Below are 27,945 nucleotides of genomic sequence, written 5' to 3' on the forward strand. Positions count from 1 at the left end.
CTGGCTTTGAGACAGTAGTCCTAACCAGGATTTACAGTCCTGTCTGGGACTTCTCACCTGTTAAGTTTCCACTTTCTCTTAACCTCTCACTTTGAGGTCCAGATCAAGAGAAGGGTCAGTATCTCATGTCTGCTGAAGAACGCACATCCTATTCCCACAAAAAGAAGGCCCTGCCCAGGATTTGAACCAAAAGCTAGCTTGACTTTAGGCAGCAGTGCTAACCACCACACTGACATGCAAACGTGGAGAGCAACATAATATGCCAACTTGCATGACCCACCTCTTTCTCACATTGTTGAGTAGAATTTCTTAACTGTTGTTCAAAGTGATAAAGCTGTGCGACGAGGAGGGGCCTAATAATGAAATCAACTTTAAAGCTCTTTCATATAGACATCTGCTTTCTACTTGTGTTGTAGAAAAGGAAATCCTTTTACCAGTGGGGCAGTTCTACATTTTTTTGACCTTACCTTAAAATCCCAAAACTGTGTGTGTGTATATATATATATATATATATATATATATATATATATACACATTTATTTATTTAGCTACTGTCACCACCACCCTCTTTGTTTTTATCATAACAATCCTGTACATTCTTCCAACTGAACTCATCCTGCAGAGAAGGAGTTTTTTTTTCTGTTGTTGCTTTAGATGCCAATTAGTTTACATTGTAAATTCATCTGAAGGCCCCTTTTGCATGTTTTATTTACATAAACTTCTGGATAGTTCCTCTGCTGCACCAACACGGATACAGTATGGAGTATACAGCAAGATAATCTACAAGGGACACGGCAGCAGACCATGTTGATCATCAGCAGGTTTGATATGCACAGATTCATCTGAACAATCAGAGCCTTAAAAAGATTAAGCTTCTCAAGCTTCCATTATTTTTTTTTCTTTCCTGAAAATACATTTTAAGACCCTTTTGAATTCAAGTTTCTGTGATGAAGAAATGTATACTTACAGAAGCCGGATCCTTGCTGTGCAGTCAATTGCATTCGAGTTTTTTAAAGTTCAAAACATACAGAATCATAAAACGAACTCAGACACACCGTGAGCAAGTATAGGAACAAATTTATTTCAATTTAAAACAGATACCTTGTCATTATGTTTCTCTTAGAAGGCGGCAATGATCATAAGTCATGTTCATGTTTGAATGAGGATCAGGCAACAGTGGTTGAAACAAATACATGAAAACACATAAAAAAATATGGCAAGAGTTATGTAAATCAATAATTGATAATAACCAACTGATTGAACCCCCCCTTCATCGAGGGCTCTGCTTCAATGAAAACATCAAAGCCCTCACTTTTAACACAAAATAAACAGCACATGCAATTATAATTACAGTTTCTTAAAAAACAAAACAAAAAAAACAAAAAAAAAAGAAACAGATTATCTTTTAAATCTTCAATCTTAAATACAGAATAAAGTCTTTGTGTGTACTGAATCATCTATCTTTTTAGTCTCCGGTGTGTTTTACTTAAAAAGTGGGAGGGGTGGGGGACCATCTCAGGTGGTGGTCCTTTGATGATGACCACAGCGTTGGCACTTAGAGAGAGCCTGGCTCTAGAGAGAGTGGGGTTGGCACACTCAATATAATACATCATTTACATTTGGTTTACATAGAAAATAAAGAAAAAAAACAAAACAAAAAAAAAACATCAATTTCATACACTACTACACAATTGACCTTCAGGTTTCATTGGAGTGAAGAAGAAAAAAATCAATCAAGTGGTCCTTAAAAAAACAGTGTAATGGTAATGTTCAGTTATGAAAGAGCAAAGGAATAACACGACATTTAGGGGGAAAAGACTGAAATTTAAAGTATACAATGACTCTCCATTGATCTCTGAGAGATACGTTTGTTTCTACTTAGTCAATCGACAAGCCAACAGGAAGTGACATCACACAACCACTGCCCCCCAGAAGGCAAAAAAAAGCAAGCTCTGAAATCTTTCAGAAAAAAAAAAAAAAAAAATTGGGCCAAAAACATCATCTCTCTATTCAAGGCATGAAAGGCAATAAATAATTTTAGTATAATACCAATCCTAACTCTCTGCACTAAGAGATAAGAAAAGAATGAGTAGTTTCATAAAGTCTGTTTGCCTCTCTTCAGCTTAAAAAGAACTATTATTAGTGTTAAAAATCACACCGTGCAAATAGTGTTGTAGTGAAAATCTAATCTGGTCATACTGCACTGAACTTTTACTAAAAACTGTCAAGGACAATGAACAAACGAGAAGTTTCATACAGCCTTGCCTCTCTATCCAGCTTATATAATGGAGAGATAAACAAAAATACTGTGCAAATAAGGAAGTGTAGTGAAGAAAAAAAAAAAAAACTGTCATGAAGGAAAGAATGAAGATTTTCAGAGGGACTGCCTCTCGCCTTTCTCCAGCTCGCATACAAATATTGAGATTACACGTTTAAATACAACACACTGTGCAACACAGGGCTGCTAACACACAGCCAAACCCTAACTAACAGCCAGTCAGCCCTTAAACCATGTGCTAGAGTTGTAGTGTCAAGTCTAATAATACAACATGGTTCGACACCATTCAGTGAGCTGCACTCAACACACACAGTATCAACACTACTGATTAATACTTGGGTATCCATACCGGTGTCACTTCAAGCTAGCATCCTGGCCCTATTTAGGACAGCGGTCCAATCATGGTAGGCTGTCTGCTTCTCCACTCAGAGTTCATGTTGTTTTCAGCAGACGGAATGGCAGTTCAGGACAACATAGGCTTAACATTACTCACTTACTCTTACAGTGTTTAAACTGTTGACCAATTACAAGATATTACTGTAATGTCGTTTTTTGATTGAGTCCCTATCTTCTTGGCAGCTTTTGGTTTCCATCAATCAAAGGAAAGCTCCTTTCTAGGTAACATGAACACAAATCTCAGTTTTAAGGTGGCAGTTAGCAGGTACACCACTTTTTTTTTTTTTTAATATCAGAGCTGATATCAGCCAGATTTAGTATTCAGGTACTGGCCTGACATAGTCTATCTAAATTATCAGAAGTTTTCTTACAATTTCTTGGACTTTTTTTTTTGGTTACGACATGGCTCTGATGTAGAGTTTAGCACGTTAGCATTCCCAATTTAAAGTTATCAGAAGTAAAATGATTTCAGTGGGTTCTATAAAGTGTAGCGTACAGGTAAAACATTTTGTCCAGGAAAAACAAAAAAAACAAAAAAAACAGGACATCATCTTCAGTTTACATTACATTGGTTTGTTAGTGTGGCTGAATAACACAATGCAGTTTTCCAATGTCATGACAGCAGACAGCTTTTAAATCTCGAATTTCAGAGCTAAATTTATGGCAACAGTTTTAAAGCAGCTGCTGCTCGATTACCTCCGTATTTGTATATGTGCAATGATGCTGGACAAAAAAAACAAACCCCATCTACATCTGTTCAGATCCTCCCAAAGAATCAAACTCAACTTGCAGAAAGTTACAAATCAAACCACGCTGGCACGAATGGAAACCAACAGGTACCACTAAAAGTATCAGATCAGAAACTTTGAAAAATAATTGAACAAAAGTAACAAAAGATATTCGTAGTTAATGGGTTAAAACATGCAAAGTCATCATGACCATGGTCATTACTTGGCTATCAGCTAGAAGTGAAATACTCGGGAAAACATGCAATACTTCTGGTCCTTGTAGTAGTGTATTTTAGTGATAGTTTTTTTTTCTTTTTTTCTTTTAATGAGGCATTAAAGGGTTCACTTTAATACCAAAAGAGAAGTTGTGAGGGTTCGAGAGCCAGACACTGGGTACATTTAGGTCACCAAAGGGCCAGATACATATAGAAACACAAAGAAAACTACTTAGTGTTGGTAAACTCTCTACACACATCTTATGTTTACATTAACACCCTGCCTATACTGCTTATAGCACATACTGCAAGTAATCTCCATTTATAAACGATTATTAGTAGTGGATGACTTGGTTCACTGTGGTCCTGTACTCCACTCCCCTCTGTCTGATGCACTGTGATAGCCCTTAATGAGGATGAAGGAAAAGTCATCTGTAGAAAAGGTCAAAGACCAAAAAAGTACATCTGCACTTCACTGGCACTATCAAAGCAAGCCTCAAAAAACTGGAAATGAACAATGCAAACAACCGACAACAGAATTTTTGTGTTAAATTACAAATAGCAAGCATGGACCGCGTAGGTCTTCAACCACTGATAAAAAAAAGAAGCCCACCTACGTTCGTACTGTACATTTTTCTAGGTATGCGTTACAGCGCTGCGCCTATAAACCAAGAGAAAACACAAGTTTCTTCTTAATAAAGAAAAAAAAAGAAAAAAAAGAAAAACAAAACAAATGTGAGGGCTCCTACAGAAAACCAAACAGTATTACCATGGATGGAGATGTGATGGCAAAGTACAATTGGAAATGTCTCAATAAGAAATAGAAAGCAGAGATAAAGTCCTTACTATACCAGACATTCAGTAATTTTTTTTTTTTTCTCGTTTTTGTTTTTCTTTTACAGCAGTTCAGACTCAAGTAGGCTCCGCCATGAGAAAAGGAGCACTTCAACATGACAGAATCAAAAGCAGTCAAATTATCAACACCTTCATACCTGGTCCATAAATTAGATAAATAAAAAAAAAAAATCTTTAATTACTCTTAAAATCATCTCGTCACCATACTGTGAAGATTTTTACCAGCCCTATTTAGCACACTGAGGAGCCAGAGCTGTTGCAGTAGTGTGGAGTCGAGAGGCTGGTTGGGAGGAACCTCTTTTCTCGGACTATTGCTCCTTTGCTGATCGTTTCCTCAACACCACTCAGCTCTGTGCAGTCCTATTAATCAAGTGAACATAATCCATAATCACAGTATCACTACTACCAGAAATTCATAAGAAAAACTGTATGCTAATGAAAGAAGTCGTAACTTTTTTTTTGTGTGGATTTTTTGTTACTTTTTTTTTTTTTTTGCTAAAGATGGTGTACCACAGAGCGTTTTTGTACAGAAGTGTTGTGTGTATATGTATTTACAAACAAATATACACAAACATTTGCAGACTTCAGAGTGCGCTTTAAGTGAAAGGTTCGTAGCCCCGCCCACCCTCCCTCTCACCACTCAACAGCAAGCATCTTTATATAAACAAAGTGACTATACAGTAAAAAATAAAGTAAACAGAAGCACATCCTGATGTGATGTCACTGTCAGGAAGTGTGTCTGATTGGACGGCTGAGTGACGCAGGTGTGATGTCAGCAGGGATGTTACTGCATGGATTCCTTTCACTTGACAGAGCAGCGTGGGTGTGTTTGATTTCTAATTTTTCATCTTACTGAATACACTCTTTGCAGCCCAAGTTGCAGATGTGCTCTTCAAGGCAATCAAACACCGATGACATCACACTCCCCCCTCCACATCCGTTTCCACCAATCAGAGCGCAGCCGGCTTCAAAAGCAGATGACTCCTCTTGCGTACTGAATGTTCGCTTTTAAGGGGTTGGGGCTGTAGGTGGAGTCCGATTGTTTCCTTGTGAATCCATGCAGAAAACATCTGGAGGAGGGATGCGATGTGATAAACTAAAACATAAAGAACACAAAAATCCCACACAAAATCTTTAGAGGATACTTATGTCAAGTAAATTCTTCTTTTCAGACGTCTTTGTTTTGCAAAGAACCAAAGTGTTGATGTTTTTTTTTTTTTTTATATTTTCTGACCACTTCTGATCTCCGTTTCTTTTAGCCGTTATTTGTTAAATAGAAGTAGACGTAGCAACAAATTTCTATCGTTAAAAACATTTTAAAAATCTCAGCAATTAACAGATTTCGATTAGCTATGTCTTGCCATCTCGTGCTTTTTGTCTTAAGTGTGTTTACATATGCATTTACTTCATAATATATTTATATATTTTTTTGCGATTGCGATGCTCACACTGGTGGGTACATTCATAGATGCCAGGTAGAGACAGAATCCCCCCCCCCCCCCAACGTATCCAGTGTCGACCTCGCTTCCTGTATGGGTCACTGTCCTTAGAAGCATGATGCTGCTCGCTGGTCCATGATTGGTTGCAGGAGGTACCAATTCCACTCCCTCCTCCCACTTGGACTTGAGTTCAACGAGGACACGACCGAGGATCTGATCTCTCATCTCTGAGGGTCAACTCCTGAGAGCCAAAAGGGGTAGGCTGCCGCTAGTCACCAAAACACAGCTCCTCGCTAGTTCATTGCTGCTCCAAAAACACACACACACGCACACACACACAAATACAACAAAGTCCCCTTAAGTCACCATACAGCCCGTGTGAAAGGTTTGTGTGCCAGATGAAATGTGCCAGAGCCAGCAGCAGCCGGAGCCAAATCTGACACAAGGAGGTGCTTTGGGGGGGGAGCGAGGAGGATTCTGACACAACAAGCTGCCGAGCGAAGGAGGAAGGAGGAGCTTTGGTGAAAGGGGGGGGGTTTACAGGTGGGACGATTTGAGACTGTTTAGTACTGGAAGTGTGTGTGTGTGTGTGTGTGTGTTTGTGTGTTGGGTGGGGGGGGGGATGAAGGGCTGTTTGTGTGTCTGTGTGTGAGAGCCGGCATGATGTGCTGTGTAATGCGTGTGGAGTTGGGCGCGCACACCCCCGGGGAAGGAGGTGGACAGTTGTGCAATGGGCAGGAGACGCGTGTCACACGAGAAGCCTCACACCAGATTGTACTCCTTGAGGTTGAGCTGTAGGATGGTGTCTTTGACAGCTGCAAACACAAAGCGGATGTTCTCAGTGTCCGTCGCGCACGTGAAGTGAGAGTAGATGATCTTGTCGCTGTCCGGGTTTAAGTCCACAAACATCTTGAGGATGAACTCCCGCGCTGCTTGTGCATCTCTCTGGGGACCTGAGACACAGACGAGCACACAACTTATACATAAGACGACAACTGTTATGAAACGTAATTTCACTAGCTGCTAAGTCTATGCACTTCAGATGGGAGGCGCAACATAGCTTAGCTAAAAACGGGCACATGCTATGCGTTTCCCCCTGCTTTCAGTCTTCATGCTCAACCACAATCAAATTTGTTTTAATACCTTAAAAAGATATATCCAGTGTTTCCCACATATAGACATTACCTGGGCTCATTGTCAAGGCGGGGCATTTATTCGTCAGTCAGGGTGACTTTAAACGGTTCATTCTTGGATTAATAACAGGTCTGAGTAGTCACATCAAGATACAGATGATCTCACCATCAAACTCAGGGAAGTAGTCGACCAGGTGAGAGTAGGAGATCTTCTCCTCTAGCAGGTCCTTCTTGTTCAGGAAGAGGATGACGGAGGAGTTTTGGAACCAGGGGTAGGTGATGATCGTCCTGAAGAGAGCTTTACTCTCCTCCATGCGGTTCTGATGGAGAGAGGGAGGAGGAGAGTAACGGTGAGAGGAACTTCTTCTTGTAATTCTGCATTAATGTACGTCAAGATACATTTCTGTCATCCGTTTCTTTATTATTGGGGGAAATTAAAAAAAAAAAAAAAAAAAAACACATCAAGGTGTTGCATCCGTAACAAACCTTGTGTTAAGTCCACCTACCTCATTGTCGGACTCTACCAGGACCTGGTCGTACTCGCTCAGCGCCACCAGGAACATAATGGAGGTGACGTTCTCAAAGCAGTGAATCCACTTCCTCCTCTCCGACCTCTGACCTCCGACATCAACCATTCTGACGGCGCATTGAGGGAGAAGAGGAAGGGTGACGAGTCAAAACCACAGCAAGGGGAAAAAAAACAACATTAGAAGTGATCTTAAGTGAGGAAACCTATTTTGTTTAACGGAGACTTATCTTAATATTCTCAGTGTAATATAATATTCATATGGGTTGAAAGATTTGGATTTTTTTGAGGTAGGTTTTGAATCCATCAAGATGTTATCCATCCAAATTGTGAAACCTATTCACTAAAATGTTACACACACACACACACACATATATATATATATATATATAAAAAGACATCCATACTTATTTTTGTTTTTTTTGAAAGCACAAATAATGTATGTAGTAGGAGAACTCAAATAAAGATGGAGTCTCACATCCTTTAAACAGACAGCAGAAGATCAGTCATGAGTTTGTGTTTTGATCGTTTCGCCCTATTCACCTTGTTTTTGACAAAATGTGTTTAGGAAAAAAAAAAACACCTGATGGATTCAGCACCATTAAAAAAAAAAAAAAGAAAGAAAAAGGAGGACTGATTAAATTCTCAACTTTTAACCAAAAGTTTGAGGAGGTCTCAGAGTAAAAAAAAAAACAAAAACAAAAAAACATCTCGATTAAAGACAAAACAGAAGTGCCTTATGTCCTTGTAAGTGAGCCATGCATGCCGCCACACAAATCAAAGCTTCCCAGTAACAGACAGATCTAGGATCAGTTTTCAAACAAATCCCACTATTTGTTTCCCAAATTCCAAGCAGAAGTATACATCTTTGGCGGGAACAGCTCACATGTATCCTGAAATTGAGCGTCGCTCATCAAGGAGTTCAGTTTACATGTGAAACTAGATCAGTCTGTGCCTCCGTTTGAGTGATACAGTGAAAGTTGCTCTAAGAGACTGATTTTCGGACCTTCTAAAGATCGTGTGATGAGGCACCACACACAAAAACAAATCGTGGATGATTGGTAGCATATTGGAGAAGAAAATGGGGAGGAAATGGGGGGGGGGGGGGGGGGGCATGAAATGGAGGGGGTTGTTGCAGGAACACAAGACAGAGGACACGCAGAGGACAGGATGGTTGAAAGATACAGGGGGGCACCTCTGACAGCGGGGTCCTTTTCGGAGACGAGGGGACGCCTCGTATGTCACCTAATGAGAAGCTACAAACTGAGATCTCAAAAAGAGTGACGTGCGTTATTCTGAAGAGTTCATCTAATGATACTTAACCAAGTGGAAAAAAAAAAAAAAAAAAGCTCACGTAAACTTTGATTTCAGCTCATGGACCTGCAGGCAAACTGGTTTACGTGCACTGAGGTCATCCTTCAACACTCATCCTGCCTGATTTACTGAGTGGAAGACGTGTGGATCCTCACTCCGCTTCAGCTTCTCCTTGACAAGGTCACCCGACACACGTGAGGGAGTTTAGGTCCCAGTTTCATTAAGCCTTCATTTGTGACATTCGATTAGTAAAATCTTTCCAGTTAAGACCTTTTGAACTGAAGCTATTTATGTAACGGCTTGGCATCAACTATGTGTGCGCGTGGTTTTGTTTCACCTCCCGACATGTGTGGGGGGGCACATGCCACCAGACCGGCTGTATCGTTGTCTTTGATAAAGACATTCACAAATTGTTTAGTTCACAAATCTAGTCTGCCCCCTAGTGGTGGCCCAGTCCACTGTGGTCCACAGAGACCCGGGGCCAATATAGGCCCTGCAGGACCTGCTGCCCAAAAATAACATTCCTCCAGCGCGAAGAGGACGACCTCATTTCTTCTGCCAGCCGAGGAGGAAAGGAGGAGAGGAGGAGGAAGAGAGGAGGTGACCCATTTACAGAGAGCGGGCACCCAGAATGTAGGACTTTGTGTTTATTGTGGGTTTGTGTTTTGTGTACCAGTCCTGTTAGTGGCAGGAGGTAAAAGAGAGTGTGTATGGATTTTTATTTTAAAAAAAGGACCTAGGAGGATGGCTGAATTGTTAAAAAAAAAAAAAAAAAAAAAAAGAAGACGTACAGAAACTTAATCAGGTGCATAAAGTTAGTGGAGTTCCATTAATGTAGGGGTCAAGAAGAAACATGGTTTTTATGGTTAAATAAACAAAAAGACATAAGATGACGGATGGGTTAATGAGATGATTACAAGGAGAGACTGGGCCGTAACAGGAGTCTGTCTACCTGAAAATGATGCTTTGCAAGTCGAACGGGTACTCTATGATTCCTGTAGTGGGGATGCGCACCCTGAGCACATCCTGCTGAGTTGGAAGATAGTTGGGATCTGCAATACGATCCAGATCGGAAAGATAACTACAGGCAGGCCGGTCGAGGGTAGAGAAAGAGTGAGAGAGAGAGAGAGAGAGAGAGAGAGAGAGAGAGAGAGAGAGAGAGAGAGAGAGAGAGAGAGAGAGAGAGAGAGAGAAAAAAAAGAGAGACACGGAGAGAAGAAAAGACAGAAAAACAGTTATATAAAGCGTGACAGGCAATTACCGCAACCCCTCGTGCCATTCCAGGAAGTGTGGATGAGTCCTGTTGAGAAAGCTTCACAGAAAAAAAAGGCCACATCTCAGAAACAGCAGGGTGTTAGTTAGTGTCACTGCTCCACCAACACTATCTAATAACCAACATGGTGCTTCGCCTTGACTCTCTCTCTCTCTTTTTTTTTTTAATCAAATCAATTTGGAGTGAGGTAAAAGAGTTTGCGGATGCTGCTTTAGACAGTGAGGAGGCATCAGTGACAGCTGTAGCAGTGACTTCAGCAGCACCTGGAATCCTTAGAGAAGGTTTGAACATGTGTGATATCAACGAGACCAGGAAACAACATTTCTACAGTTTCACCAAAAGCCACCGTAGAAAGTTGTAATTCTCTCCCTCTCTCTCTTTTTTTGTTTCTGTGTCGAATTGCCTCATTGATTGTGTAAGAATTTCCTTGAGAGTCTCTGACATCACCGTTTAATCCCTCTTCATCTGGAGTTTGGTGGCTGCCCCCCCCCCCCCTCCCACACACGCGTCAGTGCAGCATGTGTGCCCTTAGTTTGTGTCCTGGAGCCAGAACCTCAGCACAATTTGTGAACACAAACCACTGATACATAAATCAGGTCAACCGACGTGGGCCCCCACGGGCCTTTAGATTTTAACATCATCTTCTTGTTTCGTCTACAGGGAAATTGAGTCTTTTCAGATAAGTGGGCCCCTGGGAGTAACATGACATCCCGTAGTGATGCAAGTTCCAAATTGTGACAGTAACCACGAGGTGCACACCATCATGGGATTTTTCTAGTTTTTCCTCTCTCTGTTTTATCATTTTTACATGACGTGTTAATGCCTTTACAGTCATCAGTGGTTTCTGTCCTTGAGCTATGGTGACACTGCTGTTCTGGTGCCATGGGGTGAGGTTGGGTGTGTTGGTTTGAGGAGGAGGAGGGGGGGGGGGGGGGGGGGGGGGGGGGGGGGGTGAGTACCTGAAAATGACGTTCTCCAGGTCAAATGGGTACTCTATTATACCAGTGGTGGGAACACGGACCCTCAGCACATCCTGCTGGGTGGGAACGTATCCCTCCGCAGTCACACGGTCTATATCGCTAAGGTAACTGGAGATATACATCACAGCAGTGTGGATAACACTGACACCTTTCTCAATCACTCACACACATTAACAAAAAAAAAAAAAATCATTTACCTCAACACACAGCAAGCATGCATACTGACTTCATGAATTTTGTAAACTGCAGTACAGCACGTCCACAGCCAGGGGGCTCCAAAAAAATGAGTCAAGAGCCAGTGGCTATTAAGCCTGAGGTTACATGTTATTACACTGTAGTGCCAAACACACCCCACCACAAAAACAAGGTATCTGACACATTTGGCCACACACTCGTCTTTGTTTTTGTTTTTTGTTTTTTTAAATCTGTGGTTAGTTTTATATTTTTGTTTATTTCATTCACAGTCTACAATTTACCACCATCCGTAAAAAGAAAGAATAAGAGTTATATCTTCATTACAAATAAAAGGACACATCTTCCTACTGATATTCATGCTACCTCTTTTTTTGGGGTGGCTTGAAGATTTTTTTTTTTTTTTTTTGCAAGAATCGCAAAATTGGCGAGTTGAAATGCGCCTGCAATGTGGACTCAACGTGCCGCCCTGTCCGGCATACGTTAGAAAACCAAATAATGTCTTTCCAAACAGAACATGCACACAAGCTGCCACAAACCACCAAACACACCCTAATAATGACTCTGAAAAAACTAGACTTGATCTCTGGAGTTGTGCCTGCCTGACACGCGACGCTAACGTTTCAGGAACTCAACAAAACGATCACTCATTGCAAAGTTTCTGAAAATGATTGAGATTTCAAAATAAAGTTCTGAAAAGAGAATAAGAAGGGACAGTTAGGTTAGGATTCGATATCACAATCTGCCAGAATTCAATATCACTTCCTAAAACAGCACCATAGACGTACATCCGTGCATAGGTTACGGAGGCCCACGCTGGCATCGAGTCATTCATATTCTTCTTCAATGCTTCACAGACATCATATACCGGGTGACATCACATGGAGACGCACACAATCAGAGACTCAGACAGACGTACTATTTAGTGGAGTCAGAGAGCTGGTACTCTCGGCGGCGGTCATAGGCCTCCTGGATCCCGGGGTCGGCCCACAGGGTTTTGACAGCGACGATGTAGTGCTGGTCGAAGCCGTTGATCTTCTCAATGTCCACCTCCTTCACAAGCATGGCGTTAGACTGGAAAGACACAAAACAGCAACAGATTTTCACTTCGCTACCTGTGAATGTCAAAGCAATAGGAGATGTCACGGTGGAGCACGTCTTGTTTGAACCTTGGTTCTGGTGAACAAGTGGTACTGGGGGATTTCTGTCCTACTGAGCAGCGGACTAAATTCACCTCGTGTCCCAGGTGTAAATCTGTCCTCATTAGTGGTTCACAATAAAAGAGCAGCAGGGCTCTGAAGACTGGGAATCGAGAGCCAATGAAGCGTACAATAATAGACTGTAATAATGTAGTTGTAGTGTGCCCACCCCACCTGAAGCTAGTTCACTTTCAGTCATTGAAAAACTCAAACATTATATGTGCAATGCTAAAAAGAAAAACCCTTAAGGATAGTGTATAATGCTGTTTTACTTTTTTTTTTTTAGACATACAGTAAATATATACGTCTCTGTTTTTTAATTGTAACCTGTCATCACGACTATGCACTTTTTCTGACAACTGATCTGCTCACTGTAATTGTTTTTTTTTTTTTTCTTAACTTATTGTTTGTAAACTGTTTTATTTATGACGTGTGCTGCTGCCCTCTTGGCCAGGTCACCCTTGTGAAAGAGATCTTGATCTCAATGGCTTAATTACCTGGTTAAATAAAAAATAAGTTCCGTTTGTTCAAATCAAAATAAACGCATGCATTTACTTGACTTTAATGATACTTTTGTTGCTGTGCCTTTATAATGACGACGACAATGAGTCGTGTGATCATGAGAATTGATTTTTAAAAACAAACAGTGGATCAGCAAAAAAAAGTCCCCCTTCTGGCAAAGAGCCAGAGCCTCACCCTGAGAACGACATTTGTCGAGTCTGACACTAATTTGAAGGACCAGCCTTTGTGAACTGGAAACACGTTAAACACACCTGCACTCTCTCGCTTCTGCTTCAGTTTAAGTCTTGACATTCTTGACTTTCCATTTCAATGCCAGACACCAACACACAGCCATAAAGTGATCCGATTGTGTTTAACCAGTAATGACAAGACTCCATTTACAAAGTCACTAAATTAATTTTCAGTTTCCCACAGAAGGACGCCGTCTCTCCGACACCGAAGTCCAAACCCCAGGAGGCCTTCGAGGGCGGCATGTGCTTGTATTTAACGCTGCTGCTGCTGCTACGGAAAGTATTTCTGCAAACATTTGGTGCAAATCCTGTACGACAGGTAATATCTACACAACAGGTGTTGCGTCATACACGTCCTGGTGCTCATCGGCTGTAAAGGCTGTTGGTACTCAGGGGGGGCCTCTTCTTTGTTAATCCGTGCCTGACTTAATAAAGTCATATGAAGTAACAAACGCACTCAGGACAGAAAAAGAAAAAAAAAACTGACCAGCAGGGCATGAAGAAAATGTCCTGCTCTTGCTTGGACAGACTCGCTCTTACCCGGTTCTGCTCAAATTTGTAGGGGATCTTGAGGGTCTCGGTGGCGCGGATCATGGACTGCATGGAGGTGAAGATGTTTTGGTAAACAAGCCGGATGAAGCCTCTCTTGTCTTCGTCCGAGTAACCCGCACCGTGGATGATCCTCATCTGCTTGATGAATGTGCTCTTGCACTTTCTCCCGTACCTGAAACAGACACAGAGGTAAGAGTTTAAGAGGCGGATCGCAGCAACATATGGCCGAGCCGGTTGTCACATTGCAATACAAACCGTGGTTGAAAAAAAAAAAAAAAAAAGGAGAAGTCACAGGAGTTTGTAGTGTCATCTGAAAAATGCATGACTAGCATGACTTTAGTAAATAAATAAAATGCAATATATTATGTCAATATTATGACCAAGGCATTACATATCATGCCCTTTATGCATGTTTTAAAAGGGCTGGTGATTTTGGGGTCAGGCTGCTGCTTCTTAAGTCCTGTTTCCACCAAGCGGTTCAGTTCGGTTCATCGCAGTACGACGTGCATTTTGTGGCGTTTCCATAGACTAAAGCCGGGAAAGGTCCCCAAATTACCGTCCTGTACCGTCAAACTTTTTGGGATCCTTCTGTTGGGGTGCCAAGTATATCGATCCGACCTTAAAAGGTGGAGCTCAACACTCCAGTCGGTCGATTGGTCGAAAGAATCGTCACTTGCCGTGTGACCGCGGCGAACACGACCCCGCCGTGTCTGGACGACGTCTGGTCGATTTATTTATTAGTGTGTGTATGTTTCCTAGCGGCACACAGCCTTGTGTGAAACAAAGCTGGACTGAGTGGATGAGTTGCCATCGGTGGTTTTATTTACTCTGTCGCGTTTTTCTTCTTTGTTGAATTTATTAGCGGAGTAGCTGTTAGCTGCTATGATGTGACGCTATTACGCAGCTGACGCGGCTATCAGCATCCGGCTAACACGACGCCTACCAAATAGGGAACGGTTGCCTGTGGAAACGCAGTCAGGCTTTACTGTACCGCTTGGTGGAAACGGGGCTTTACTGTCTCTGTCACCGTTTGAAAAGTTTGAATAGAAGGTGACCAATCAGGTTGAGGCCATACAGTGCTTGGATGTTTGTTCAGTGATTCTCAACCTTCCCCCCCCCCCCATTGAGCCTCTAGACGCCTAAGTAACCCTAAGGAGAGGTTATAATAGGTCAAATCATTTTGCAATTAGTGTACTGATATTTCCTTGATAGCACTACGGTTTCAAACCAGGATGTCATTCAACCGAACTCCTGTTAAGCACTACTCCCCTGTCCCACTCCTTTTGAATCGAGCCTCCTCGCTTGTGCCAAGAGGAGGACGGCGAGCCAAATCTGTCACCCGTGACAGATGCTCCATGAAAGGCCAAAAGATGAAAAAAAAAAAAAAAAACTTTCCAAGAACATTCAGCAGAATGTTTGTGGGTCTTACATTTAATTAGTACTCGTACATTTATGTTGATTAATATGGAAGGGAAATGTACACAGCACAGTCAAAATGAACAATCCCCCCCCCCCCCCATACTTTCTCAGAAGTCCATCAACATGGGATGCTCGTGGACGCTTTGGTCTATAGAAGCCCTCTGCTGGAATTACAAGTTGATTAAGTAAACTGGTTATGACCGCCTGTATGTCAAAAGCTTCTTTGTCCTGCAGGTTATGACACAGTTTTGAGCGTAAAAAGGAATATATATATATATATATATATATATATATATAAAAAATGAAAGTGATGAAGACAACTTGCCCTACATTCAGAATCCAACAGTACACTTTCTGCCCTGAATGGTGACAGCAGGGGGTGATGTCAAAAAGGGTGCATTCCTCACAGTGATCCTCCTCTGCCCTCCTGAGTCCATTTCTGGCTGTAAAGTCATCGCAATATTTCAAGTGATGGCCGGTTTCCAAATATACACATATGGTAAGGAACCCAAGGAAAAGGCTTTGGATTATAGTCGCACACTTTCAAACAGTTGTTCTGGCTCCAGTACCTCCTCGCATTCAGCGGACAAATTACAGTCTCTGAATAGAGTAAGATGCACTTTAAAGCTTTTCAGGACCCGCACTGATTGCCAAATGAAACCGAACTTGCTGGGGGCTTTGACAGAGGGAAGGGGGGGGGCAATTCTGTTGGGCCTAACCCACATTTCAGCCTAGCTTTCTATGCATGCCCAGAAACATAGCCCTCAGGCCAAACGCTGATGGTATTTCAGTCCTCGATGGAATAAAAAAAAAAAAAAAGGATCCAGCACGTCCATAATATCTGCAAAACTGAAAGGGAAAGACGAGAAAAAAAAACACATACACTCATCTCACATCCACCTACATTCAAGGTTTTTGAAGAGCAGCCATATTTCCGTCACCATAGCAACCCGTCCTCTGTCTCCCTCTCTTTTTTCGTTCCTGGTTTTTTTTTTTTTTTTTTAAACCCCTCCCATCCGCCTCTCTCTCTCTCTCTCTCTCCCCTCTCTTTCGTAGCAGACAGTAAATATAGCTGCGAGCCCCTCAGGCTGGCTCTGTGCTCTTCATCTTTTGGCGTAGCACGCAGAAAGAAGGGCCTGCTGCTCCACAGAGGTCTTTGGTGGTGGTGGTGAAACAAAAAGCTGGACTCAGGTCAGTATGGGGGGGGGGGGGGGGGGGGGGGGGGGGAATGAGACCACAATCAGAATTTCCACCATCTGATCATGAGGGAAACTACTCTCCTTCGCCTTCTTCTTAACCAACATGTCCACGTTTGAAGACCGTCGAGTACAGCTTAGCCTGCTTCCTTCAGGTTCCTCACAAATAAATAAAAACTGTGATTGTGGAGCTAACAAAAAAAGAAGTCAAACACAGAGCACGTATTCTTTCCGAGGCCGCAGCACAGTGCGGTGGAAGGAGCCACAGGATCGCTCTCCGGCTTGATGTCTGATTTATTTCTCGTGACCCCCCATCACAAGACCTCTCTCCGCTGTGTTCTCTTAACTGTCGTGTCCCTCTTTCCCGAGACAGCACACTATGGAGCCCTCTGTCTTCCCGTATTGCCCCCCCCCCCAGATTGTACCAGCACCATTCACAAATACACACTCCACAAACCCCCCCTGCCCCACTCCAACCACCACAAACCTGCCCCTCTTTCACTCCCCTTCGTCTCCTAACCTCCCTCCGGCTGCAAATACGCCTCTCTCCATTCTCATCCCTCTCTGTCAAGAATTTTGGATATTCATAACTAGAATCCATCCATTCTTTTTTTGGTAATGACCCAGAAAACGGAGGCCACCTTTTAATAGCTCGCACACTACTTGGGGGTTTAATAACACTTTCTGTTGCAGGTAGCAACCAGAGAGAGAGATTGAGAGAGAGAGAAAAAAAAAGGAAGGCGAGAGATTGTGCCCCAAATGAAACCAGGTGTACGACACGCGTCTCTCCCTGTGCGTCTCTTGGAACGTGGTCAATCAGGGCTAACGTGACAACAATGAGTGGAACGTTCAAAGTTGCCCAGAGAAGCCAAATTAAGAGGTGAAATGAAAACGGCGATCAAACACTTCACCTGCGAGCTTTCATAAGCTTTTTACGTAACACCACTGATGTCCTGGTGGACTTGACGCTCCGCTGTCTTAGTGCAGCAGCTTCGGTTGTGTGTGTGTGCATAGGGCCTGCCGCCTTGTTTACATCGTCTGCTCATATCCCATCATCCTCCTGCGTTGCATCACATCCAGGGATGGGCAGCCACCATGTGCACGTTAAAGTTCCCTCTTCACAGCGTGTTGCAGCTTTCTATGAACGAGAGACGGGAATGATCTCCATCGCTGACCAAAAAAATGCAAAATACAGGCGGGCCGCCCCGGCGCGAGGAAGAGCGGTTGATTGTCAAGAGTTTATCAACTCCTCTTTCAGGAAGCGCAGAGCATTTCCAATCTCGGCAAAGATTAGAGACATTTGCATTTAACGTGGCAGAGGTTCCAAAGTCAAAACCACAACGCTGGCACGAGCCAGCTGTTAGCCTGCTCATGTTCACACTGAGAAGGGAGATTTTATGAATCAGGCACGGTGACAAGAACTAAGGTAACGTCTTTCACTGGAATCATCTTAGAGAGTCTGCTCTTTTAGGCTTACAAAGGGAAGGGGTTATAGCAACACACACACACAGACAGACACGCGTTGAGCCCGAGGTAAAGATGTTGCCTTTCCCGTACAGTCCATTCTCTTTGTCTTTATTTTCTAGGAAATGACTTGTGAATGCAGACAGCACAAAGATGCACACGAGCACATAAAAAAAAGTACAAAGATGTCTTCCGTGAGCTTCGGTGCAGCTTTCCAACATGTGTGCTTGCTGTCTTCATCGAGGCACAGCAGCCTGCTGCCTCGGCAGAGTGCTGCACGTGCGTGGGTGTCGACTGCAAACGGAATAAACACCCCGTAGCGTGCGCTGCACATTATTACACATCTCGCACACCTTAGGACGGTTTTCGTCTGTTCAACGGTGAGTGTGCGCTGAAGTGCTGTGCAGGTTCGAGTGGGTGAGCCAAAAAAAAGAGAAATCAAAAGCAGGCTTTTATAAAAAAAAAAAAAAAAAAGATTTGGAGTGAGACACACACACACACACACACACACACACACACACACACACACACACACACACACACACACACACACACACACACACACACACACACACACACACACACACACACACACACACACACACACACACACACACACACACACACACACACACACACACACACACACACACACACACACACACACACACACACACACACACACACACACACACACACACACGTTATTATTTCCTGCGCCGGTACTCTTGTTTTAGGAAACCTCATCGCGGATATTGTGCTAGATAAAATCCCTCCGTTTCCACAAAAGGGTAAAGAGCACACGTATTGAATGTCTCCAGTGTAATGATTTCAATTGGTAGCATTTCACAAATCACAGTGAGAATTTACAACCACATCGCAAGTCTGAGATCCTCCAAAAATCACAAGTGGAAGCACAGTTTAGTCTTTTTGAAATCAACGCAAAATTCAAAGATGAAGTGGCGGAAGTTAAAACGGTATGATCGCAGAGACGTGTGGGCTTCACTGTACACAGCAGCTGGTGGGAGTAAAGCAGGAATGAACATGCCACCCTGTCAGCACAGAGCCAAGCTGAAGAGAATTGGCAGCGAACACAGAGGCGGGCCGGGTCCCTCGTCCCGTCGAGGGGACTGCAGCAGTAATGTGGGACAGTCAAACGTCCAGCCTCATTCACCCCCGAATCACCTGAGAACGGAGCCATGACCCTGTGTGTGTGTGTGTGTGTGTGTGTGTGTGTGTGTGTGTGTGTGTGTGTGTGTGTGTGTGTGTGTGTGTGTGTGTGTGTGTGTGTGTGTGTGTGTGTGTGTGTGTGGTGTGTGGTGTGTGGTGTGTGTGTGTGTGTGTAGCTGGCCGGGGTCAGGCTCGAACGTTTAGTGAAAAGAGAGTGATGGACTGCCTTTGAAACATCCATCGTGGACGTGCTTAGCGGGGACTTTAAAATAATGACTTCCGGCCGTTCATCTTCTTATTAAGAAAGCTGACAGGCCACTGCTTAGCATAACAAGACAGAACCATCTTCATTAAATACAATGCTCCAAACCTGCTACACTCAAGTCACACTTAGTCTAACTTCAGCACACTAATGTATCCATTACTAAACAATACACAGCACTTGTTTAAGAATAAAATAAACCGGCACCAATTTTTATAAAGACATAATTTCTCTTTTTTAATAAATAAGATTCATTTTAGCCTTCCAAGGCTGAATAAAAACCTTAAGGACACTGAAACCAAAGAATTTTAAATACTTTTGTTCGTTCACATGGACTTAAGTATCCCGGTTATGAGCCTTATTCCAGTTTTGATCATATTCGGGATCTTATGTTTAGCTGTTCAGAGAAACCTGCTCATTTATATCCCCGTGTACGTGATCAATAATACAATGCCGGTTTCTGATTGGTGCATCAAGGCGCACAAGATGTTTATTTTTTATAACACAAACCTTTAGAAACCGGAGAAACATTTGTGCGCTGTGGCTTATACATGAAAAACAAATTGAATTGTAAAAAAAATATCCCTTTAATTTTCCCCTTTATGAATCCAAAACAAACGAAATGTGGTCTATGAACGCTCCATTTAAATCGTCTTTTTTTAGTCCAGAGAAAAAGAAAAAGAAGCGTCCACTGACGCGGTCGTTCCCTCATCCAAAACAAACTCAGTCCATCCAAAAGAAAAGTGAAAAAAGCAATCCAACGAATGTAGTCGATCGATCACTGATATACCAGAATTAAAAAAAAAAAATTAAAAAAAAGAGGCAATCTCACCAGGATAGGAGGGTGAATAATCTGCTCAGTTGGACTGTTTTTTTCTGTCACAAACCGAGTTAAGGTGCATAAATGCCACAGTCTCCCGTTTTCTGTCGAGTTCTCCAGGTAGCAAAATTGGGTTTCTCGAAACCGGGTTATAGACGTATCCTGATTTCTGAAATCATGATGTTTACATACACGCGTACAAAAACGGGATACTTAAGTCATTGTTGTTTCAGGGCGGGACGTTTGCGCGCCCCCCCCCCCCTCCCCCGTTACAGCCGGCAATCAATGTCACAAAACTGGAATTGTCGGACTGAGTTTTCCTGCACTGAGCCGCTAATAGAACCTGTGAATCCTGGTCATGTATCACCAAGCGTGACCAAAAACTGGAGATAAAGAGAGAAGGTTGACCGATTCACCAGAAAAAAAGTCAAACAAAGCAAATTGGGGAGAGTAGCGTGAGCTAACCAAACAGGGCTGCTCGGTCACAGGTAATGTCCTTCGTCTGCTATTTGGTTTCTAAACTCAAATCCCAATTTAAAGGCAGAGTACTACACAGTGCTCCATTTAAGCAGTAGTTCAGGTATCATTGTTTTTATTGTTGATATATAAAAACATACATTTCCTGCTACTCACCAATTGATACAACTAAATCTGACCTTACTATATTCAATTATTTTTGTTTTTAACCATTAACCACGAGCTAAGTAGCAACTACGCTGCCTCAGCTCCACTCATACAAACATGAAATATAAATCATGACAAAACATGACCCAACAGCAAATACCTCCAGTGACAATGTTCATACTCGAGCCAAAGTACGCATGAAGTGGTGTCAAACAAAAAGATCTACTGATCAGTGTTTCATTGACTGGTACAGAATATTGACGCTTATTACGACAGCGTGTGAGAAAGCCAAACCCAGTGAAACTTAGTGACACCTTAGGGTTATCTCTGCAAACCGTTCTTATCGGACGTTTTGACAGTAAACTATGGCAAAAGGTTTATGTTATATGACGTGGATCTGTTTTTCATCACTGAAGTGCGAGAGGGGTTTGGGTCGTTTGTAACAAATGACTTTGGAAAACGTACTGCTGTTGCAGAAACATGAAATGAGTTTATGATTTGTCATGTCCTCAGACTGGTCAAGGAGCTTTTTCAGAGCATCAAGCCTCACTGCAACAAAAACGTTGAATTATTTTGTTAATTAGATCTACATCTACTCTTCTTTTATTAGAGATAAATATGCTTTGCTTTTAAAGATAAACTGAGATTATCCACTGGTTGGACTAAGACTTACAATGAATATTAAAAAAAACCCTAGTAATGCCCAGACAGAAGTATGTACTTTAACTAGAGAGGAGAGATGACTCCCCACACGTTCAAATGCATCTAAAGTTTTAACACCAAATGACTATGAAAACATTTCCCATCACAGATAAACTGCAGAGGCCTTCAAGATCAGAAAATTACAACAAGCTCATGCATGGTTTTTTTCCTAAGCTAATAATGAGTGAAAGAATATTTTTGATGTATTTTAACCTTTTTACCTTAAAACTGAAATTAGAATGACCCCCAATTTCCACTCCATGCAAGCGAGTGTTGTCAAATACAACATGGTAATATATAGTCGTGTGCTCCTTGTTTTGACAGACAGTCGGCCTATGGATGGAGCTCTGGGATTCAAATGTTTTCATGTATTTCTAGGATCTCTGAGGAGCTGAAGTGTTTGAAGTTGTATGTTTCTTCTCTGTGTCAACACTAAGAACAGCTGTTGTAGTGAATTCTCAGTAGGTCATTATTCAGAATCAATGTATATCACTATATGTATCGTATGGTGGCCTCTGTAGCCCCGCCCTGTGAGCGTGGTGGCGCTGCAGGCTGTCAAAAAAACGCAATCATTGACTAGATTAGCAGCGGACGGCGGCGTAGTGCGTGGCGCTCGTGGACTTCCTGGAAGTATCTTATTGCAGAGCCGTTTCCAAATCCGCAGCATGTGGGTTCTGAAAAGGCAACCGCTGCACTCAGCATCTTTTTTTTTTTTTTTTAAATGACCTGAGACAAAAACAATTGAATCATTAGGAAACAGATTGGCATGGTCTTATTTTATTTTTCTAATCTTGATGATGAGTCAGGCCAAATGTTGGAAGCTGAGATTGTAACTGAAATAAAACAGGATTAAAAGCCCTGCTTTAGCTGGACTCTGCTCAATATGTTGGACAACATGGAACCGTTGAAGATATCTTGGAAGCACTGGTTAATACATCACTAATAGTACTTTTATAACATGTTTGTCCAGACGGGAGAATATCTATCAACTGTAAAAGTCTAACCGAGGAACAATGTTAGCTTCAAACCTGCTTATTTCACATACTGGACAAAATAAACTACATCAATCTCTATTTCAATATTGGGCTTTCTTAACCTCTGTATATTGCAGAAACCCGTCTCATAATGATTTCCATATTAAAACTTCTAGATCTGACCATGATAAAGAGGATTTGAGTAATACCTGCTCGTCCACATAACTCCACATTCGCTGGCATTAAACGTACCGTGCTAACACACACACACACAGACACGCACACCACTGAGGAGTAGAGCTAGAAGATCCTTATTGCCATATATGTTCAAAATAAGATGCCTTGGCAAGAGAAGCGAGGTCAGCAATAAACATCTGAGCCTAACCCTTGATCCTCTTCCTGGTTCAATCTCACTGTTCCTCTGAAGGATGTCTTAACCTGGTAAAACAAAGAAAGAAGACGTGCAGCTGAGGGACAACATGAATGACTCAATCAATGAATACGTGGTAATAAGTGTACGTTAAACTTTGGCCTGGAGTCGCGTGCCATGGGAGTTATCGTCAACTTTCTGCTTGTCGAGTCTTCCCTTCTCTTAAACCCTGTAGTTTAAAAAAAAAGGCATTTTGAGTCTCTGTTGACCAAAAATGCTTTCCTGACGTCTTCCTGGGGATTTTCTATCATCATTTGTAAGTAATAACCAGACATTCTGTTCCTCATCTTTCATGTGAAACCCACATTTTTCTAAAAAAAAAAAAAAAAAAAAAAAGTGAATGCCAACTGGTGCCCTGACAGTTTCCCGAGGTCAGCATTTTGAGAACCCCTAAAGCGCTTGCCCTTCCATCTCACTTTGCTGACCGTTCCCTCGCTCCAGCAGTTCATTTATCCGAGGCAGCAGAGGCCAAAGCCTGCAGCCCGCTGTGTTTTGACCAAGTAGAGGCAAACCACTGGTCTGTGGAGCAGGAAGCTGGCGGTATGGCCTGATATGGCTCTCAGTGACAGGCAGCCAGACTGTGGGCAACGCTGCAGCCCTGGCAGGCTTATAACTTTCTGACCAATTGGATAGGCTTAAAGCTGCAACTGCTTTAAACATACACAACTAACCCATCCATTCTTCTTATTCCCCCGTTTTTTGGGGGGGTTTTTTCCAGCCCTGAAACTTCACGTCTGTGTCTGGCTCAAAGAGAACACAAACCTCACCACTGCTCTCTTGCTAGTTTGGCAGTGCACTCTGGCCATACAGTAAAAACCCTGTAAGGAAGGGCGAGAGAAAGAGAGGGAGGCTGGGCCTGTGTGAAAACACTTTGTTTTATACAAAATCGGTAATAGCAGTCGCTCTTACATCAACCTCCAGCTGAAACATTTAGCAAACTAATTCACAAGTTGGTAATTGGCGACACCTTTGAGTTTATATTTTAAACACAAATCGAGCCCTCTCTGTGCTTTCAGCTGATCAAACGCGACGCATTTCTTCGTAAACTGAAGTTATGACACCACCTTAGGCTTTGGCAAAGTGTCTTTTTTTTTCCAAGTATTTTTTTGTCCTGAAAGACATTGAAGTAAGAAATGCGAGCGTCCTATTCTCATGTAACAAAAAAATAAAAATCAATCAACTACGAGTTCAAATAGGGATGCAAAAAGCAAAACAAACCATAGCTGATGAACGAACATCTGATGGAAGCAAATCCCAGTGACATTACAGAAATGACAACTTTCAAGGAATAGGTACTGTATCGTCTTACAGTGTAAAGCTTATCTGCGTATTTTGTGAAATGAAAGTTAACATTCGATCATTCACAGGAGTGAAGTGAGCCTAAAAAGACAATTACGTCGACTGCCTGCACTCAGGGAACGGAAACTCGAGATTTCAAGTTTCACCACGAAGGCTTTGGCAGTGTCCTAGTTGTTGTCAATCAACTGCGACACGCTCGTCAGCTTAGCCGACTTCAATGAACTCAGCTGGCAGCGATAATTGTTCGACTGTGCATTGTTCAGCTGATGTTGGGTATGTCTGTTGAACTACTCGTAGCAGTTCCATTTACAAGACGTCTATCGAGTCGATCGCTCTTTTTATATTTCCAAACACAGGACATCAGACATCAGCCATAAAAAAAGCTGCTACCCACATACCTGCAGACTGGAAGGTTTGATTACCAAGCTTACAGCAGTCTGCAGTAACACATCATGTGTCATAGCGGAAATATGCAACATATCTCATGTTACACATCAACTTTTCAAGATGCAGCTCAACATCCCTCTCCGTCTTCTTTTTATTTTATTTTTTTAGAAAACAGGAGGTTGGCGTCTTCCTCCACTGAGTGTGGAGCGGCGGCGGCTCACTGAGGAGCTGTGGGCCTGAGAGTAACGGCAGGGGATGATAGGAGTCAGTGACATCTCAAAGTCTGAGCAGCGGATGTGTTTAACCAAGCCTATTAAGACCTGCACTAATCCTGCCTTACACGTCCTTATCCAGGCGCCAACTGACAGCCTTAACTCACACTGGATGGGCCACTTACAACATGACTGAATACAGTGCTCATATACTGCCTTTGGACATGACATTTAAATTGGGGGGGGGGGGGGGGCTAGATGTCTGCTGTCAATATCAGGGAAATGCAAAAACGCCAGACGCATATAACTAAAACGTAAGAGTCTCGATAATCACTTTAACTCACATATCATGGAAAAACTCCATCCCCTACAGTCATCAAGAGACAACAGCAAGCCGTATTGATTGCCGCTCATAAACAAACCATGTCAAAAATGCAACCCCCTCACCTTCCCCTCGAGGTGGAAAGGATTGCAATAGAGATTAAAATGTATGACACAGAACAGAACACGTCCCATCGACGGTATGGCGGTGGTGTGCCCTATTTCTCTGAGCTGAGGTATTCAGCAGGGAAATGAAAGTAGACACACATGTCAAATATCCAGGGCTGCGAGGTGGGCGAGAAATAGGATCACATTTTTGAAACCGAGGATGCAGCCTAGATAATTTTAATTGTCCTAAAAAATTTAAAAAAAAAAAAAAAAAGGACGCCTGATTTATTTTCCAAGGATGCTTTCACATGTGTGTTGTTTTCAGTCACTGGATTGTCTCATCCTACACAAATGTTCACCTATTAGAAGAAGAGGCATGACCACCAAATACGTGTTCCATGAAAGCAGCACAAGTGCATTAGTGGTGGCCTATTGTTCCTTTTACTGTGCACAGAACTATGAATCAATGCAGCACACAGCAACTTATTCAACAGCAGCTCCCACCTGCCCACACATCAGCTATAAAAATAGCTAACCTACTCAGCTAGACTACAGGATGAGGGGGCCAAATCCTTCAGTATCCTTCTCCTATAGAAGGGTAAGATTGTGTGCAGACTAACAAATAAGAGGAATTGATATCTGAACAAAAAAGAAACCAAGCCAGGTCTAGATAAAGAATCTGGAGCCTCACACAGCTGCACACATGTTATGCAACCTGGAGAAAGCCAAAGTGCAAAGCAATCCAAACCTGCTGCTTCTACTTCTTCTTGTATTATCCTGTGACCATCTTTCCCCCTTAAAAAAACAACCTAAGAGGCAGTTGTGAAGCTACCCTCCTGATTAGCTTCAGGGCTAGTCAATTGTTTCAGGCTGGCGGACTGACAAGCTTGTTGAAGCCTGTAAATGGTGACATCTCAGTAACTTCGATTAGCTTTTGTCTGCACACCGACGCAAATGTGCACGCTTAAATAAAAAGACAGCAACATATGGGTCAGTTTCTGACTGGTTTTAACCAAACGAGCTGCAAGACAAGCCACGCATTTCGGATATCAGGACATTACGTTACTCACACTAAGACCAGGCGTCCTGCTAGTAGCAATATAAACTAGCAGCACAGTTGCTAGCATTGCCAAGAAGGCCCAAGAAGGTTGGTTTTTTTCCATTAAAAAAACAACGACACATGACATGACAAGACAAGAAGGACATATTAACAAATAAAGCATGCCACATACCGAGGAGTAGTAGTTTCAGCTCTCTCCTCGAGTCCCTCTTGTCTCGGCGGAGTTGTTTGTCAATTTCTGCATTGATTCGTTTCGACTCCTTCGCCTCTTCGCTCAGGCAGCAAGCCATCATGGACTCCAGAGTCATCCCCTCTGCTTCTTATCAGCCCGCTTTAGACGGGACAACGCTTCGGCAAACGCTTGCCCAACTGTTTCAGGCACACAAAAAAAGAAAAAAGAAAACCCCCCAAAAAATCCCCCCCGGTCCCCGCTTCGGTTTCAGGCGAGGAGGGAGGTGGTCTGGTCTGGATTTGACGAAGTGATGGGCAGACTGGGATGGAGGGTGGGAGAGAGGGGGGGGGAGACTAGCTTGGGGCCTCGCTGTCAAGTTGCCCCCCACAGCCGAGAACAACTGCGACTTCACCCGACAGTTTCTCGCGCAAATCACGGGAGACTCGGACAAGAGAGCCAGGAGATGGTGGGGCCTTCCCTGCTTAGCGTTGGCTTAAATACAGTTAATGTTTTAAAAAGATAAAATCAGCAACCGATTAGCCACTTAATACGTTGTTGACACAGTTAAAACCATCTGTTACTTAAGTATCTTACGTCTCTCTTTGGTCCAATTAAATCTTCACGATCCACCAAAAAAAGGAGGTTCAAAAACTGCAATGTCGCGACATCCAACCAAACCCGGGACCAGTTGATAATATCTGTGCAGTCTCTCCAACGTCAGCTTGGTTGAAAGTAGTAGTCGTTGCAAACCAGCTTACAGTAAAGTGATAACCTTTATTGCACTGTCCACGCCGCAGCAATGCGTCCGTCCGCTAAGTAACTACATTAGCAACCGTTAGCACACTTACAACACGTAACGGCTCTTCCTCGCCTAGCCCGCTAGCTCACTTTAACAACGCCTCGGCTAATGTTGTGTTAAACCCCGCAGTGATTGAAGCAGCGAACCTGGTTGAAGGATTTTGTCCGCCTTAGCTAGCGACAGCCGGGTAGCCCACCCATTTCACCCTGACACATTTTGACGGTGACAATCTAAGCTTAAAAAAATGAGCTAGCCCGAAAAAATGGGGCCGAAAATACGTGCCGGATCGGCGGCTTTAGCCTAGAAACGTTAAAACGCTGCAAACTGCTGTTTTTTTTTTTTCGGGTAGCTCGTCGCCTGAAATAAGGTCGACACACACCAGTTCTGATCTGATGCCGAGCAAAGAGGAGGAGATAGTGTGGTGTTGAGTGACAGAATGAGAATTACATGAAACAGGTTTGTTGCAGACCAATTGAATGAACAAGGCGGGTCCTTGGGGTGGGATCTGACTCCGAGCGCACAGGTTTCATAGAATTTGGGTGATGCACTGCTAAAATCACGGCAGCCACTTCATGTATGTCCTCCGCACTACTAAAACATATTACTCCCAAATATACTGTGCAAAAGTGATATAACTGAGTAGAAACCCATCAGTTTATCAATAACCTGCAGTATCAGACAGGACTCGTCCCCT

At 42.8% G+C, this 27,945-nt stretch overlaps 1 protein-coding gene across 3 annotated transcripts; it reads right to left on the reverse strand.

The window, feature by feature from the left end:
• Positions 1–1,059: 1,059 nt before the first annotated feature.
• On the reverse strand, positions 1,060–27,901 carry LOC306840100 (guanine nucleotide-binding protein G(q) subunit alpha-like). 3 transcript variants are annotated; one of them, XM_079369169.1, is made up of 7 exons: positions 27,047–27,901; positions 13,821–14,004; positions 12,249–12,403; positions 9,837–9,965; positions 7,551–7,680; positions 7,211–7,364; positions 1,060–6,864 (listed from the first exon to the last, which is right to left on the reverse strand). In XM_079369169.1, exons 2-7 carry the CDS (start codon positions 13,965–13,967, stop codon positions 6,674–6,676), a joined length of 906 nt encoding a protein of 301 aa, XP_079225295.1. In that variant the 5' UTR covers positions 13,968–14,004; positions 27,047–27,901; the 3' UTR covers positions 1,060–6,673. The 3 variants fall into 3 exon arrangements, with proteins under 3 accessions (XP_079225295.1, XP_079225296.1, XP_079225294.1); XM_079369170.1 differs by having other exon boundaries at positions 26,449–27,901; XM_079369168.1 differs by lacking the exon at positions 27,047–27,901 and adding an exon at positions 26,453–26,573.
• Between the last annotated feature and the right edge of the window lie 44 nt (positions 27,902–27,945).

The sequence above is a fragment of the Symphodus melops genome, assembly GCF_947650265.1.
Source record: "Symphodus melops genome assembly, chromosome: 19".
NCBI lineage: Eukaryota > Metazoa > Chordata > Actinopteri > Labriformes > Labridae > Symphodus > Symphodus melops.

Coding starts and splice junctions, on each gene's coding strand:
- LOC306840100 (XM_079369170.1), bottom strand. CDS start 26,588: ATGACTCTGGAGTCCATGATGGCTTGCTGCCTGAGCGAAGAGGCGAAG. Junction 12,404..13,820: donor ACAAATTTGAGCAGAACCGG/GTAAGAGCGAGT, acceptor GTGTCTTTCCAG/TCTAACGCCATGCTTGTGAA. Junction 9,966..12,248: donor CTCTCTGACTCCACTAAATA/GTACGTCTGTCT, acceptor GCCTGCCTGTAG/TTATCTTTCCGATCTGGATC.